The sequence below is a fragment of the Hippocampus guttulatus genome, chromosome 16 (genome assembly GCF_054856545.1).
Source record: "Hippocampus guttulatus isolate MCC_2025c chromosome 16, RoL_Hgut_1.0, whole genome shotgun sequence".
NCBI classification, from domain to species: domain Eukaryota; kingdom Metazoa; phylum Chordata; class Actinopteri; order Syngnathiformes; family Syngnathidae; genus Hippocampus; species Hippocampus guttulatus.
In genome coordinates, this window is record NC_141276.1 from 7,158,158 (window position 1) to 7,175,781 (window position 17,624).

At 46.0% G+C, this 17,624-nt stretch overlaps 1 protein-coding gene across 9 annotated transcripts in view; it reads right to left on the reverse strand.

Annotated features, from left to right (window-relative positions):
* bahcc1a (BAH domain and coiled-coil containing 1a) overlaps positions 1 to 17,624 on the reverse strand; it is a 66,032-nt gene that overhangs the window by 10,215 nt on the left and 38,193 nt on the right. For 7 of the 9 annotated variants that reach the window (XM_086133042.1, XM_086133037.1, XM_086133039.1 and 4 more), the window contains exons 4-14: positions 8,739 to 8,864; positions 6,243 to 8,546; positions 5,567 to 5,681; positions 5,275 to 5,474; positions 5,033 to 5,194; positions 4,497 to 4,774; positions 3,975 to 4,320; positions 2,532 to 3,464; positions 981 to 1,150; positions 741 to 877; positions 549 to 659 (exon numbers count right to left, since the gene is read on the reverse strand). In XM_086133042.1, coding sequence (XP_085989168.1) covers positions 549 to 659; positions 741 to 877; positions 981 to 1,150; positions 2,532 to 3,464; positions 3,975 to 4,320; positions 4,497 to 4,774; positions 5,033 to 5,194; positions 5,275 to 5,474; positions 5,567 to 5,681; positions 6,243 to 8,546; positions 8,739 to 8,864 — 4,882 coding nt within the window. The remainder of the gene's footprint in view (positions 1 to 548; positions 660 to 740; positions 878 to 980; positions 1,151 to 2,531; positions 3,465 to 3,974; positions 4,321 to 4,496; positions 4,775 to 5,032; positions 5,195 to 5,274; positions 5,475 to 5,566; positions 5,682 to 6,242; positions 8,547 to 8,738; positions 8,865 to 17,624) is intronic. The other 2 variants (XM_086133044.1, XM_086133038.1) reach the window with 1 other exon arrangement.

The window sequence follows — 17,624 nt, forward strand, 5'->3', positions numbered from 1 at the left end:
ACCAAAAACGAAATAGTCACACTTTGAGTCAAAGTAAAAACCCTTTCCTCATTTTGAATATTTTTTTTTATGTTGGAGATGTTGAAATTGAACTTAAATTGCCCTGCCCATTTGCCTCTTAAAACTTTGAGAGCTGAGCACCAACACGACATGACCGTCATGTTATCCTCCAGGACCCACGTTGACCCTTTGGGTTTGGATGACAGTGAGGTGCCGCATTCCTCGTGCAGTTCAAGAATACCAAGGAATTCATTGTACTCTATCAGCCCTCCAACCCCCACCTTACCCCGAACCCAACCAAGCATTACAAACACTCCAATAATGCCACGCAGGTTGAAACCTAATGATTAGTATTTGCAAGTATGTCCGAACATAAATATTCTGCAAATAGCCATAAGCACAGCTGACACAGGTATGCTGTTAAAGAATTACCACCACCGTTAAGAACTAAGTGTATTTTCTTGAATGGTTCGTTTGACTTCTCCCTTATCCCTGTTTAATGCCAGTGAAAGGTATGCAGTCGGAGAGATGGTCAGACGTGTACATACTTGACTTTTCTTTGGCCCTCAGACGACACTGAGCTTGTTGCAAGGATGGGTTTCTTCTTCCTGGGTCGTCCCGGTCCTCTTCGTGCTGGGCTACGTGGCGTTTCCTCTTTTCTGTTTGAATGCACATCGAAAAAATGATGTCTGTATTTAAAAAAATGTGTATAAATGTTCAGAAAGGCGGATCCGACTCACTGGTGATCGTGTTTCCTTTGTAGCTTAGCCAGCTCCCTTTGCTTCTCCTTGTAGTGACGTTGAAGCTCGGCCAACTTGACACGCATCTCAAGCTCAGGACCGTCCATCGTTTCCATGCTGCCTTTAGCTTGGCACACCTGGAAAGTGTCCATTGTCTCTTTTAACATTCATCTCTATTTTTGCGAATGAAACCCCAAAGAAGAGGTTTGGGGGCCAAATTTTAAAAAAATGCATTGTTACCGGTTCATTGCGTGGTGTCCAGCTGCATTTCCTCCGCAAGTTGAAGGTCCTGCGGGCTGGGAATTGTCGGCCTGAACATGTAGTGTTGTCCGCTTGTGAACTCATCTCCAGTGATCGGGCTGTCGCCAGAGTTGCGAGGCTATGGAGGTCAAACATCAGCAACTCCTCCGCTAGGGAAGAAAAAGATGAGGTTGAGGCTCCGCATTGAGACAGAAACCTCAGAAACCATTTAGAGATCTTGCAAAATTATAATAAGAAGAACTGGCATTTATCTGGCTTTTACACAGAATCCAGCGCTTCCACCTTTTGCGTTTTACATCACACCCAGCAAAGGCAGCCTATTGCCACAGCTTTGCGCTTTCACACAGCAATAAAACATCCCGCAGTGAGACTACAGATGCCGGGCAATGCGATGTGACATAAAATACTTGTCGTAGTGACAATAGGGCAGGAGAAAATTAGTCACAGGATATGTAGCTGGCCGTCTAGCCTGAGCTTTAAGCAAGGAGAGAAGAGCTGATTCTCTTTTGGCATGTATAAAATTTTAAAGACTGTTAAATTGTTTTTCGCTCATGTTGTGTTTCGATCGGCTTGCTGTGACTTTGAAAGCTGTCAACGGCGCTCGCTTCACTGACTCCAGATTCAGTGGATGAAGCCTTTTTTAAAAAATTATTTAGTTTTTGTTTTTTTTATAAAAGCCCCATTTGGGAGTTGTTCAATGCATTATGATGCTGTGGTAAACACAAAACACCCTTTGCTTGAATTATATAAAACACATGGCACATTAGAAAACAAGGAAGCTTTTAAAAGGCACTTTCAAACAATGAGTTCTAATTAGCAAGGCAATGCTCCAGGGTGCTGAAAACATTGACTGCTTTTGTGATTACACATTGGGTAGTGTTGTCGACGTGGTGGAACAATCATTGGGTTTCTTTTACTGTATAACGTGTGTACTGTATCCGGTGTGCGTGATACAATAGCAATCCGTTCAGTGTTCATTCATTTACTTTGATGCCTTGTGGGGACAAACGAGTAAGTTCACGTGATGTGTTTTGTGTGAGGATTGAAGATGTTCAGGTCAGGAATAGGGGCGATGGTTGTATGTCAGGAAATAAATGGAAATTAAAAGTAATGTCACTGCTTTGTGACTGAAACTTACGCAAGGGCACGTGTAACTCAAATAACATCTTTCCTCAAGGAAAAATATGTGGGGAAAGAAAGAGGTGAACACCCCGTCTTACAATGTTCAACCCTGTCCTACTACTTTCTTCTCTCTCCCTCCAGAGGCTTTTGCATCGTAAGAGCAGCCTTTTAGGAAATAAAACTGCCTTTTAGCGCACCAAAGAAAGGAACAGCAAGCAGGCATGCAGAGGACTTCCCTAGGGAGATTTCACCAGAGGCTCTAGAGATGGAGAAGAGAGACGAATCTAGGAGGGAGCGCAGAGCAACTGAGGCTACCCCTGAGGGGGAAGTGGGAGGTGGTCTCGTTGGGAAAAGAGGAGTCTACTGATTGGGCTGTGTTAATGGTGACAAGAAAAATGCTTTCCTTACCTTGGCTTTCCCCACTGCTGTGCCTTTTCTGTTGTAGCTCCAGGTCAGCCACCTCACTGAGAAGCTCCATTCCCTGGCATGGGTTGGTCTGAGATGGGCTGACTGATGGAGCGCTGAAAGGGAGCAAGGGAAACGGGGGTACGTCTGTGCAGAAAGCTGCAGCGATGAGCAGCTCAAGGCTCCAGTAGCAGGGCACAAGAGGTTTTGGGGATTCAGCAGCAGTTGTCTGGCTCGGGCTGTGGGCGGACACCGCAGCAGGGGAAAGACATGCCATTTCCATTGAGGCGATGTCAGCGGCCATCTTGTTCCCCTGCTGCTGCTTGCTGTCGTTTAGTTCCGTGGATGCGCATTGCTCCTCAAGGGCTACCGGAGGTGTCGGGTTAAGCTCCACGATGGTGCCCAGGACGGGCTTCTGCTCTTCTGACATAGCATGCTCCACCTGGCTTTCCTCACCCAGGGGCTCATCATCATCATCCTCCAAGGTGATGACAGTTTCTGACCTTTCAGGTTCATCCATGCACAGGGGCAATGGACAGGAAGCAGCCTCACACACTGGGCTGTCAGCAGGGGGGCAGACGAGCACCTCTTCCTCGGCGGCCCCCTGCGTCTCCACCTCATTCTCCCTTGATGCATAGTTAGCTACTGTAACCGCTGCTGCCTCCACCTCCTCCCTTTGGTCCAGGACTCCCTTGTTGATGCTTCCCTCATCACCCTGCTCCACTTCCTTTGGTGCCAGTGGCTCTGGGAGAGGCCTGATCACCGCTTTGCAGTCCGTCCCTTCCCCGAGGCTTGAGAGAGGCTGGGGGGCATGCTCACAGGGCTCAGATTGGATCGCTTCCAGTTCGGCTGGCTCTGCAAGCTGAATATCCTGGGGAGAAGGCCCGTTTCTGTAGCCTATCGGAACAGCAGAGTATGTGTATCCAGGCGGCAAGTCTTGTGGGAGAAAGAGATTTCAATTACTTCACTTACTTCCACCAGAAGGTTATGATCTCATCAGTTGTTTGTCAGTTTTCAGGGTGATGCCAAAACTAAATATTCCACAAAACCTTAAGGAGCTTTTACATTTCAGTCTGGATCTGAACACATTACGGAATTCATTCCCACTTTTGTTAAAATTGTAAAAGAGGATGCGTGTTGGCATTTCTGAAGGTGTACAATGTCGCGCTGATCCAAATTGCAATTGCTTGGCCTTGACGGAGGTTTGCACTCTCCTGAAGCACACTTTGGCAACCGATAAACGAAAAGTAATATAAAGTATCTGTCTTAATATGATTTACCGCAGCTGTAATGTGTTGAAAAAATAAGCCTCACAAGTACTTAAATTCAAACTTATAAAAGACAACGCCTGTATTGCCTCAAATACCGCATGCACTCATGAATTAAGTTGAAACTCCTTTTGACACTTCAAAATATTTCCATTGTAATGATTGTGCTTACGCTTACCCGGCTCCAAAGATTCTGGGTAATCTTGCAGGGGCTGGCCCTCCCCTCGCTTATCCTGGGGGTCAGCCCCCTTGGGCATCTGGGACGTGGCTGGACTAATGGTCGGAGATTGAGGGGTTGTAACAGCGGGGCTGGGAACAGGGCATGGTGTGGAGGGAGTGCTTTTGGGATGTGGGCGCATTGAAGGGGACTGGCAACAAGGGGACAAGTGAGCAGTGCAGGCTCCAGGGGGCGAGGTGTTCCTTTGAGCGGGGTTGTAAGAGTAGGGCTTGGATGGTTTTGATGTCCTTGGTTTTGGAATGAGTTCCTCCAGGTCAACAGTGGATTCATCTGCCCTTTTCTGCATCTATTGGGGTTAAGACGAGGCATTATAAAAGACTCAAACTCAACTTTATAGAATACTTGAAAAACGACCATAGCTGCATACAAAGTGCCAAACATAAAGTAAAACATTTTCTGACTTTCGGGCTTTCAGTGGGTTCGATTAATTCTTGTCAATTCAACACATTGATTTCCAGTCACCTGTGCAATGTGGGGGGCGTGATGTTGCATATCCATGCCGTGAACACCTTTGTGCTGTTGCTGCTGCTGCTGCGGTTGCGGTGGATGAGGCTGCGCATGCGTTTGCGGCGACTGGTGGCTTTGGTGCTGATGCTGGAGCTGTTGATGCTGCTGGAGAGCGTACAGCTCCTGTTGCCGTAGAAACTGGGATCGAGAGTACACGGTGGGATGCTGCATGTGGGAGGCTGGGCCCCGGGCGCCATACACTGGGGGCCAAAGCCCTGGCTGTTCCATCACATCTAATGAGAGCAGGGGAATGACCGGACAAGAGCAACAATCAGTGTCCTGCCAACCAGGCAAACCATATTCACTCTGTACTCAGCTGCAGAAGGGAAATAGTACTGTATGTCATCACCGTATATGTATAAAATCAAAGCAGACTGTTTCAAGATGGAATGAAGGTCAAAATGCACGTGTGTGGTATGTTGCTGAGTCAGCAAGAGATGAACGAAAAGGGCTATTTTTCTATGAGCTTGGTGGGCCTCTTGAGGACATACCGAGGTGGTGGGGTGCAGGATGGGCCGGGGCATCCGTGGGCAGGACCACCAACTGGGCAGAGGGATCCTGAGGCAGAGGCAGGACCGTTTGGAGAGGGCCTGGCATGGCTGTGGAGAAACCAGGGGGAAGGTTCTGGTGCAGGGCTGTATGACCTATACCTGCTTTAAATAGAGGATGGTCATTCTGTATGAAATCAATCCCCGGTTCCTGAAATGAACTCAACAATAGGCTGGGATTTTACCATAAGAGTGTCCTGTCATCCAAAGGGATGGGCTTCCAGTTCTTGGCATCCAATGGTGGTGAGCAGAATGTGCAGCAGGGTCTGCTAATTGGCCTGATTGGAGGGAAGTCCCGCCTGGGACCATAAGATGAGAAGTGAGGTCCCCGTGACAGCTGTTGGAGGGATGAATCCTTGAAAACTCCACCCTTTCCTTATTATCTCTGCATTGGGATATCAGAGAAAGGCAAACATAGGGATCGCAAATCATAGAACAATGCACAATCTGTAAAATAAATGACTTAAAATGGTTTACCTGATATATACATCCCGATCTCTGTCCAAACATGTTAGCCCTATCTGTTCCCCACTCATCATTTTCCTCTCCTCTTCAGTAGTTGGATCTGAGGGATACATGGTGTGAGCTGGTCCTGTGAGACAAACATTACCTTAGAATTAACTACCTCTGTTCAGCCTTGTGTGTCAAGGAAAGCACAAATTCCCTGGTGCCTCCCCTTTTCTCAAAACCCAAACTTAACCCACCAGAGACTTGGCACGCTTATACTTCAACTCAAGACTATTCCAGCCACTCAGCAGCAGGGGGAGTTGTGCCCAGCGTGATGCTATCTTTGGACTGCAATTTAGATGTGAATTACATTTTATATTTTCTTTCGAGCTCTTCCACTTGCTTTTCTTTCATTTAGAACGATTGGCTTTGTCTGTACATGCGCCTTACGTATATGATATCAGTATAAACGGTTGTAGCTTGAACTGTGGTTTCTATATGAGCTATTTGGAAGACAAATGTCTGAATCAAGTTGTTAGTCCACCACCTCAATGGGAGAAAATCGTTTACAAACCTCATAAAATCATGAAACCTATTCCAACTTAAAGGTACTAATGGAGCGGACTAACGCAGAGTGAGTGGAGTGGAACAGAATTTTTAAAAAATGCAGTTCTAATAATTAAGGAGTTGACGTTTTAGACAGTACCTTTCACGGTGGGATGCACCCTGCCATGTCTGCTGCTGGAATGACCGTCTGATGAACGACACGAAGGTTCCCTTTGTCTTGCCACAGCTACTGCAATTCCAACCGGCGGTTGCCGCACCTCGCCTTCTCCGTGGCCAGCTTCCCCGATATCCCGATGTCGTCCGCTGTAATCAGGACGCTCATTGTCATTGACTGGGCCCTTCCTTGTTGGTAGAGTCTGTTTGTTAATCTGAAGGGCACAGCTTCCCCCAGCAGGCCCTGATTTCAGACTTCCAAGACCGCCAAAGGGGGTTTTCTGAGAGAGGAGCTGTGGTTGTTGCTGGTTGCTATACTTAAGTAAGCTTTTCATGGCACTGCTCTCTCCCCGAGTTGAGCCTTGGGGCTCAGGTTGTTGCTGTGGCTGCTGCTGTTGCTGACTGACTGGAGGTGCAGGGGTTGGCTGAGGAGGCTGATTCATTCTCTGCTGCTGTTGCTGTGAATGTTGCATAGTACTGCTTCCTAACTCCATGTAGGACTTTCTCTGTTCCTCCTCATTGTGTTGCATGTGGTGAGTGGGTCTCATGGACCATTGTGGCACAGTGGGCTGCTGGTGGTGCTGCTGCCCGCTGTTGCCGCCGTAACCGTAAGCCGACATGTCCATTTTTCGTTTCATCTCCTGAACCATCCCTTGGTTGAGGTCTCCCGAAGTTGGAGCATCTGGGCCAGGTCGTCCATGCTGCTGGTGGCGAATCCTGGCTACTTTTTGGCCATCTCTCTGTAAGGAGCAGCTGCCACCAGAAGCGTTATGCTGACTCATGTTTTTGTTTCCAAGTGGAGAGGAATTTGGTGGCGGTCCTGGATGGGAACAGTCTCTGTAAGGTGAAGTGTTGACAGAATGCGGGACAGGGTGTCCAGTCTTGGGTCCCTGGGGCAATGAGGATCTGAACATTTCCATGTCAACGGCACTGTTTACACACTCAACACTGCGTGAACGTCCAACCTGGTGCTGCTTCTGGGGTTGTGGAGGTTGTTGCTGTGGTTGTTGTTGAATAGGTGGAGGAAGCTGAGAGGCTTGGAGATGGTGAAGGTGAGACTGCATCCAGTCTGGAGCCTTCTCTGTCTTTCTGTATGCATGCTGTTGCTGTTGTTGCTGCTGTTGTTGCTGTTGCTTTCTATGCCAACTACTGTGGTGTCCACCACCTGCGTTTTTGTCCATGTTTTTGTCCTTGGTATTTCCGCCTCCACTGCCTACAATCTGGCAATCAGTGTTCCCAAGTTGGAATGTCCCACCATGTTTCTCCCCTGCATCTGCCACAGATGGCACAAAGGTAGGCCCTGTGACTTTAGGTTCCCGCCCTGCATTTGCTTGCCCCCTGTCATGTGAGGCAGGGTTACCTAGTGCGGCAGGAGGGGGTGGACAGAAAAATTCCGGGTGGTGGTGAGCATGGTGGGAAGGATGTGGATGGTGCGGGTGACTCGGGTGAAGCTGAAGGCAGTGGAAGCCTCCTGGGTGTGCATGTGTATGTGGGTGAGTGTGCGGGTGTGGATGGGAATGCACCCCTCCAGTCGAACCCAATTGTAAGGGAGGCGGTACAGGGTAAGACAAAGAGTGGTGGAGTGGTGCCTGGCCCCTTTCTAGGCAGTCTGAAGGTTGTTCACTAATCCGCATCTCCCCACTTATTCCTTCTTTGGTGCAGCGGCTATTCCCACTCGAGCTCATATGTCTGCCATGACTGTTCCCTCCACCTCCTATAGTTCCCAAGGGTGTGCCCTCCCCACCACAGCTGGAAATGGACGTCTTTGGTCCAGCTACATTTCCAGTCTCTCCATTTTGCATCTTGCCATTGTGCAAGCAAGCGCTCAACGGCTTGCCCATAATTTGTGGGTCCTTGCTGTATTCCATTGGGAGTGACGCCTTATGCCTCTCCAGGGCCCGGCTGTTGACCTCCTCCAGAGGCAGCGGATGTTGGGGATAGTGCGGGTGCTGCTGATGGGCGTGGGAATGGTGGTGATGGTGGTGTGTGGGCAGGGCAGACTGGTGGCTGTGTTGCTGTGGCTGCTGCTGCTGCTGTTGGTGTTGCTGTTGCTGTCTTTCCTTTGCCTCCTGTTTGCTATTCGACCTCTCCTTGTCTTTGACAGGTCCCACCCCCCTCTCCACAGTTCCCTCTTTAAGACTCTTAAGCAGACTCGCGCCGCCACCTGGATCTCTTTCTCTGCTGCAAGGCCCCTGGGAGAGTCCCGAGCCTGCCCTGGACATCGGTGGCAGACTGTGATTAGCTGAGATGAGAGGCGGCTGTGATGGTAGACCTCGAATGTAGAAGTTCTCTGTGACCGAGAGCAAGATGGCAAAGACAAATCAAATAAGAAAGACATTTCATAGAATTACATGATTTGTATCACTGAACATGTCCCTGGGCATTCCTTTATAAATACCCATGTCAGATGCGGTACAATGTACTGTAGATTCAGTTTACTTATTACGTCTGCGTGATTAAATCCTAATCATCTGCGCCTCACCTTTTTGAGTGTCATAGAAACGGTGTTGACCATAGAGAACTCCGCCATTGGCATGGTGATCCAAGTGGCTCATAGGAAGAAAAGTGTGTGCCAGACTCCCTGAGAATCGAGGATACCCTGCAGCGGCTGAAATAGATAGCACGGCAAGGAGTGTAGATAGCAGATAAGACAGGGCACTGAGCACCATAATGCAGTTATCCGCACAAACTCTACATAATCCTCCAGGTCCCATGCAGCTGGTGGTGTTCATACGCAAATAAGTAGTGGCTCTTGCCTACCATGTTTGCCTTTCCCGCTTGAATTTAGATTGCAGACAATACACGAAAAGCTCACGCTTGAGGATTGTGATATTTCTTCAACATATGGCTATTTGTCTTTCATTCTCCCAAGAATGTCCATGACACCTTTCTCCATCTGATTCAGGTTCTGTTTGCCCCCATACTGACCTGTATCATCTTTCGGATCCTGTATAATATCAATGTGATGCTTGTATTGCTGTGCCCTTGAGAGACTTGAATCTACTAAAGTTCAATCAAAGGCAACTGGACTTTAAGACTGTTCCCTTTTTTAATCCAAATGGGTTCTTCAGTTTGGAATTTCCACTGGGCCAGTACTGGTTGATTAAAAACAACCATTCACCAGACACTTCAGAACAAAGACATCTCTTGTGACCAACCTGATCTTCAACAATCATGGGGAAGTCCAGTTACCTATGGTTTAAGGTTTGGGAATTACCAAGAACTTGATGACTGGAAAATCTTCATAAATGGTGACCTGCCATAGTCTGTCAAAAATCTGTTCTTGTATTCACTACGACTTTGTTGATCTTAAAACGCAACGCGCAGGTATACGGACGATGGAAGGAGCGGGAGTATGAGGAAGACTCTGGTGAACAGGGAGGGGAAACATGGTTGTTACAAGCTAAATGAAAGACAGATGTATTTGTGTTGGCAAGTGTGCGGCCTGATCCTGGAAAGCGCAGATGCAGTTCACTCGGCTTTGTGTGTGTGCGGCGGCATGCTTTCTTCAACACCCCCCCCCCCCCCCCCCCCCAACCTTCTGCAGTGTTAGATGTCTCACTTTTAGCTCTTGGAACAATGGGGAAGGTGCTCGTGGTGGCTTTGAAAAGGGAGAAGTGGCGTCGTGGGCTAAATGACCTCGTCTCCAAGCAGCCCCTGTGCCCTCCCATCCTAATTAATGAAATGCGCAGAGAGGGCAAACGGGCCTACAATAACACAGGAGGGGATGCTTTCCACAGAGGGCGCAAGGGTGTTAATTACACACTGTAGCCTCACTTTCTTTCACCTCTTTATTTTTTCCATCACTCTTACTCTTCCCCCCCTCCCCATCCCCATTTGTCTCTTTCTCCATCTTCGTTGTCATGATTAATAAGCATATAAATTTATGCCAGTTCATCTACAGAGGAAGGAGGGGGAATCCTTTTGTTGAAGAGAGAAAAAGAGAGAGCTGTTTGGCGAGTCTTTATCCAAGCTGGGAGAGGGGCTTTTTGCAGTTTTTTTCTTTCTTTCTTTTTTGGGGAGAGTGAGTGTGACGATTGAGTGAGTGTGACGATTGATGGCGTAATCCCTTTTCACAGCGTGGTCTGGCTGTGCCCGATAATGCCAGCCTGCTCGATTTCAGCATGCCCTCCACTGGGGCGGCAAGTGTGTGGGGAGGGGGGGGGGGGTGTCTGCCGGGCACGGCGTCGCTCATTCAGCCATTAATCTGACCAGGGCAAGGAAAGATGCTACTGCTGCTGCTGCTGCTGCTGCTGCTGCTGCTGCTGCTGCTCTTGCTGCAGGCGACGCAAGAAGGGTGTTAGCGCTGTCTGCTGACTGCACAGCAGCTTCGCTTTCTTTCTCTCCCTCCACAATAAACAAGTCAGGAGCCACAGAGGGGATTTCGCTAAGCGCGCCCTCGTTTTCAACAGGCAGAGCAGGAGGCAGAACTAACAGAGACCAGGGAGGGGATCTCCAGACGTTCCAAAGGTATTTCTCACAGCTTGGTGGCTTGAGAGAAACTGAATGACCAGGACGAAGAAGGGCACGGGGAACGACAGCCAAATACGGAGGAAAATTAGGGCCACGTATTTGCCCTTGCTTGCTTTTAACTTTCCATTTGTTTTTTACAAACGAAGGCCTTAATCATTGTCCAGCCTTAAAAAATAGCACACATTTGTTTGTTGCATCGAAGGCAGCCAACAAGAAAAAATGTTAACTGTCTACGGTTTCATTTTGGTAGTTTCTGTTCAGAAATTCTGCTTCAAGCCAGCTTTATAGACAGTGGTACCTCGACCGGTTTTAACTTTTTCAGATACAGGCCGTACGAGTGATCTTAAGGTGCTCCACACCTCCAGTTCAATGTCAAACTATAGCAATTAATGTGCAGCTTCAGTCAATGGAAGTACGTTTATAAACAATGTTAAAAACATTTGGCTTCCATACAGTTGAAGAAACAGTGGAACATAAAAGCTGATTGTTAATGTACAGTGGGACCATGAAGGTTGAACACAATCTACTCTTGGATCCTGGTCGACCTCGAATCACTTCATATTACAAAATAATTTTACACCCTAGGAAACAAATAGAAATTGTTTTAACTGTTTCAGCATTCTCAGCAGTCATACAATTGTGAAAATCAGTTTGTCTCATACATATTTCATTGAGATTTTGTTCCACTGGGGCCTTTGAATTAAGAGTTTCAACTATTCTCTCCAAATTGTTTCTATTTACTTGTGCCGCTAACAACGCCGGGGATGCCTCGGGACATCGCTGCAACAATTGGGGGCGAGGAGGAGCGTGCCGGGTCGCCCGTCAGCTCGGCTAATTGAGAAAAAGTGACAGAAGCGTCAAGACACAGAAAAGGGAGGAGAGAAGATGCAAAATATTTGGTGGGGGAGGAGCAGCACGGCGGTGCATCTCTCCAGGTCTGACTAATTGAAAGGAAGGGGTGCAAACCAGCTCGTGAGAGTGTGTGTGTGTGGGGGGGGGGGGGGGTGGAACAGAGGCGACTGGGGAGGGCAGGAGGGGGAGGCTGACATTTAATCCCACAAAAGCAGAAAGCAAGCTCCTGCTCACAGACGGGAAAGATGGACAACTGAAGATAGGCTGAGAAAGACGAAAGTAATCCAAAATGGATTAGACAGATGTGTGGAGGCAATGGAGCGCATATCTGCGAAAGAGTATGGCGCTCAGATTATTGCTAGCAAAAAAAAAACCGAAGAGCTCATTTGGATCCAGTCCAGCTGGCCTGAAGCCTGCAAGGAACCCCGAATTTCGCCTTTGAATCGATTGTCCAACGGAATCTTTGAAAAGCACACGTCGTGCTTTCTGTGCCACACTCACCCGCCGCGTTTCTTCGAGACACCTTATTTACATTTGGACTTTAAAGAGCAAAAGAACGAAAACAAAGCAAAAACGGCTTCCACGCTTGGATTAGGATGGAAAACGCGGTGAATAAATCATGACATCAGCCCTTTCAGCGTTTTCCGTACTGAAGGGAGGGGAAAAAGAAACTGGTGGCAAACAAAAAGACTATCAGATCCGAATGGACTGAATGTGAAACTAATTCAGGCAGTAAATTGAAATGATTTATTTTGCTCGCTGCGCCATAATTGTTCCCATATTTGTCATCGCTGTGGCTTTATTTGATTAATATAGCAACCTCTTTTACAGTGAGCTAAATCCGAGTGCTTGTGATTGGCTGACGATCAACCCGAGAGTACCCCCCACCTCCCCCCAAACTTAGCTGGGATAGATTCCAGCTCATACGTGACCTTGATGAGGACAAGCACCATAGAAAATGGATGTGTAAGTGTGTGTAAGGAAATAGACGTGAAATCTTAACCTTGATGATTAAGCGTCTAACTTTGCTGAACACGAACTAACCGCTTTGCTTTCATGGATGAGGCACTCATGCTTTGCCACCTTGTCGTTTTTCAATCATTCTAAGGTGACTCCACGGTACAGAGTATGTCGAACTGTTCAATCATTTCTTTATTTTATGTACTTCACAACCACAACAAAGCAGTTGATGTCACAGTCCACATGCGCATTTTATCGGCTGCGAATCGCCGCCAGCCAACTTATGATCGGCGCCGCGTACTGTATGAGGAATCGCGACGAAAAAAGATAGTTTGTTTTGGGTTCTATCTTGAATCACAAATTGGCCCAAATTCAACAGCGACTCGATGTCTGGCTGGCGATTTTTCTGCCGGCCTAAGCAACCCATGTGCAGACGTATTTATAATGTTGTCATCTTTTATGCGTCCTGGGTGCATTCCATCATTACAACTCACAAATATTCCATATTGTATAACTTTTATTTCTCTGTCTCAGCGGGGGTGCCACCCTAACGCCGTTCTGACGTTACTGTTTTTAATAAGCAGTCAATAAATCCACTCAAAAACAGAAGTGGTCCAAAACGTTTTTCTCATGCACATCTGCACCTAATGAAATCCTATACATCTCCATTTTTTTTATCGACTGTAGAGAGGATCAAACCGGAGATATTTTTCTTTTACTCCTAATTTGAGCAAGTATGCTTGCACTCGCGTGTATGCAGGAATATTTTAAAGTTACACCCACGTCAGTGGCTTGACGGCGGGGGGTCTTGCCGATGCCCTTAGAGAGGAGGCGCGTTTGTGTGGTAATTGTTCCGCTCGTTTTGATGACTTGCTTTTTATGCAAAACACGCCAAAAGACAATATGCAATTATCTTGAGGGGAGAGCAGCTGAATGCGGCTGATGAACAGTCTGGATTCAATCATACACTTAGTGCGTTATATGCTATTAAACTGCAATACAGATAATGGCTTCCATTGCCTACCGAGTAATAATCCTGCCCGTAATCACCTCCATTACTTTTATTAGTCTAGGCATTATCATCATCATCACTCTTATTAATATTGGTCTACTTTTCCACAAGAATCAAATATCTTGTGCCATCAAACGGTGGAAAGAAACACTCGATACACACAACACTTGTGTTCAGGAAGGCCGTGTATTTTTAAATGTTAAAATCCTTATAACCGGCTGTATTTTCATACGTGCATAGGGAAAGTGATTTCAAAAACGGTGTCTTTCTTTTACACTAAATTCAAATATATCTTGAATAACATACAAAGATGCTTGAAGATTTTGCTTTCCTGTGAATCAATGAGCCAATATTTATCGAAGTGTTGCGCTTTCCTAAAATGGTAGCACAGGGGGCTCACGGTTAGCATGTTATGGAGTTAGCCTGTTCTCTCCAAGCTTGTATTGGTATGCATCCGGTAATCCAGATTTCTCTGGCATGCGTGTTGGGTTAATTCAAGATTCTAAATTGTGTGAATGTGCGCGCCTGACATACGCGCGTCTCTGTAAAAACAGTCAGCCATCCTCCCTGCTTCCCATGCTGCTCGGGAACTACCGGGGAAACGCTAAGCTAACTTGCTAACTGACTATCTAGTGTGGCTAAACGCTTTTCTTCCACGGTGCAGAATTACTTTTCTCTCTCGCTAATCCTGGCTTCCATGGCGAGTAAGACACACTTTCTCACAAGTATCAGGAGGACCGAGAGTACCGTATTTTCACGACTATAAGGCGCCATTAAAAGTCTAAAATTTTCTCCAAAATGGACAGGACGCCTTATGATGCGGAGCGTCTTGTCTATGCGCTGAGTTCCAAAACCTGACTGACAGCCGACACGCTGTTTATATAGAGAAAAGGCGGAAGTGACTGTGGACAGGCATGCGGCAAAGAAGTCGGCCAATCAGTGAAGGGTGGGCGTGTATATATATACACATATGGAGAGCGAGAGAGAGAAAAGGCAGATGTGAGTGAGGACAGGCATGCGGGGAAGAAGTCCGCCAATGAGTGAAGGGTGGGCGTGTAAGTGGACGTTAAAGGTACGCCCCAAGCAGGTACCAACACCTGTATAGAGTGTGGCTATGTGCATTGTTGCAAAACAACTTCGGTTTTGGTTTCTAAGAACCCCCGAAAATAAATTCTACAAAGAGACACGCCTACGAAGCTCAGTTCAAACTTCAAGCCATCGGTTATGCTTTTGGCATGCGTGCCCATCTCACAGCAGCGGTGAAAAACCAAGTCAAGCAAATGAACTCTGAGCTTGCCGTTATTCCCGGGGGCTTGACTAAAGAACTCCAACCGCTGGACATCGGCATCAACCGGGCGTTCAAAGTAAAGTTGCGAACGGCATGGGAACAATGAATGATCGATGGCAAACACAACTTTACAAAGAGTGAGAGGCAGCGCCGGGCGAGTTACGCCACAATTAGCGAATGGATTGTGGCTGCTTGGACGAACGTGTCTGCTTGCACTGTTGTTCGAGTTTTTGGCAAAGCCGGCATCATTTCTGTGGAGCCACATGGCAATGAGAGTGACTGACAACGAGAGGGAACACGGCGTTTTTGATGGATTACCTGTACTTGCACAATTGTTCAATTCTGATACAGAGGATGAGGACTTTGATGGATTTCTGGGTGACGATCGATCGAAAAACGTGAGTACATTGTACGATGGCTAAATAAAATACAATGGAACTCAGTTTTCCGTTGCCTTTTTAAAAACGTGTTTTTAGCTTGTATCTGTATGTCTTGGCATGCTACCGTATGCTACAAGCTAACGTGATTTTAGCGTGCGCGCATACATGCCGTATGTTTAAGCTGGCGTATGTTTTACCACTTTAAAATTGCGCCCAATAATACAGTGCGTTTTGTCTATGTGTAAAATACAGAAATAGCACCCATTAATGAGACTGCGCCCAACCATACGGTGCGTCGAATGGTCGTGAAAATACGGTAGCTGATTTTGAGAGACCCCAAGCAAGAAGAGAAAACAGGGGAAGACGGAGTGGCCATGCTAAACGCTAAGCTAATGTGAAACGAAGAGTTGCGAACTATCAGAACAAGTGCAACAGAAGTTACATCAGAGAGTTTAGAAATAGAATAATACAACAGCTCCACCGAAGGACAAATTCTCTGATAAATGAACCAGGACTTTACTGCATACATCAGTCAGGAGAAGCCTTTATGGTCCGAAAGTCTATTATTATTTTGTACAGTGAATATTTAACATATCAGAAATTTTATTTGTATTGGTATAATTTGTACACTTATGTTTGTATCGCCATATATACCCCCACGGTGAAGTAATTCAATTTATACCGCCGAACCCGAACCATGCCTCTCGCCCAAAGTCAGCTAGGACAGGCTCGAGCAGCCTCAGCCGCAACCCTAATGAGGATGAGTGCTCGAGAAAATGGATGGATGAGCGGTTTCTGAGAACTGCTTCACATCTGTGTTGCATGGAGTCAACCAACTTCTGGCATAAATTCCAGTAAAAGCTATTATAAGGATTGTGTGTTAAGCACACTGCTATTATATCGAACATACACGTCGCTTATGTTGGTTGCCACTGATCAGTGGCCGCATCTCCCCACTTCAGAGTAATTAAATATAATTAAAAGTAAGATGAGTGAAATACTACAAACTCACATTCTCTGCGCAAGTCAGTTGCTCCATGATCACATAATCAACAACAGATTGGTCGACTATGTCACTGGAAGGCAATAGAAATAGAGCAGAACCAACAGATTTGAAAGCCAAATGAGGTTGAAACAATGTCAACCTCTAAAGTCACATCATAGAAGGGTACGAGTATTTGATATCTGGCTCAAAAAATATATATATTATGACAACATAAACATTTAAAAGGGAGGAAGAACGGAATGCACACCGCAAAGTCTACTGTTTTCAGTCTTGGATGTGAAGAGACTTGCCTCCCAGACTCAAACGGTAAACCTTTGCTCGGCACGTTTGTAGTTCAGGGTGCACACACTGTTCATTATTTGTAACTGTTGCTACAGACAGCAACTCTATACATTTGGAGAAGAATGTTGAAACCACTTATTTCCATCCATTCAACCACATCCATTATATTTTTTATTTTTATTTTTATTTTTGGTGGCGCTTGTCCTTATTCGGGCACCTATGGACAAATAAGAGAACGCATGGCCACGTGTTTCTGCTCAAGGGTGAGAGATAAGAAGTCATTTGTTGATGAAGTTAAAAAAAGGAACGGGGGGGGGGGTAAATGGATATGTTATCAATAGATTTTATTTGTTTTTTCTTCTTTCTTCTTCTACCCACAATCTTGCTGCTGTAGACTGTAAATGTCTCCATTGTGGGACAAATAAAGGATATCTTATCTTATCTTAGATCTTTTAATTGTTGAATAATTAATCATTTGTCAGTATTTTAAGTATTGAATAATTTTGGACTGAATTATTAAATGCCATCGGTTCCTTTTACTATTCATGTATTTTATACACAATTGTTTTTGCGTATTCTTTAATTACTTTTATTAAATGTAAGAAATTATTTTAAAATGTATCTTACATCTGACTCGTTTTTAATGTCATTTCTTTATTACATTAATAAATTACATCATGCTATATCCATTATTTTGTCCAGTTAATTCACAAATCGAGCAATACTAATGAAAACAACACAACTGTAAACACATTTGAATCAACTAATATTAGGAAGAAAAACTGCTTTATGAATGCGACGTCTTCTGGGACATGCATGTTTTTGGAATGTAGGAGGAAGCAGTTTTCATTTATTCCACAGTTGAACGGCTATTAAAATGTTGCTTCAAATCGGCAAACGGTTTCATTTCCGATCAGATAACAACCAAATTCGAACAAATGGACCTGGCTCCAGTAAGCGCTTGTGTTGTGTTCGACCTTTCAGGATTTAAAGATCCCACTCGATTGAAACATTTGAATTCCCAGAACATTTGAGCGAGGTTACACAGAAAGCATGCGTTTTCATTTGCCTGACTTTGCACGTGCGACATGTGTGCACCCTGGTCTTGTCTTTTT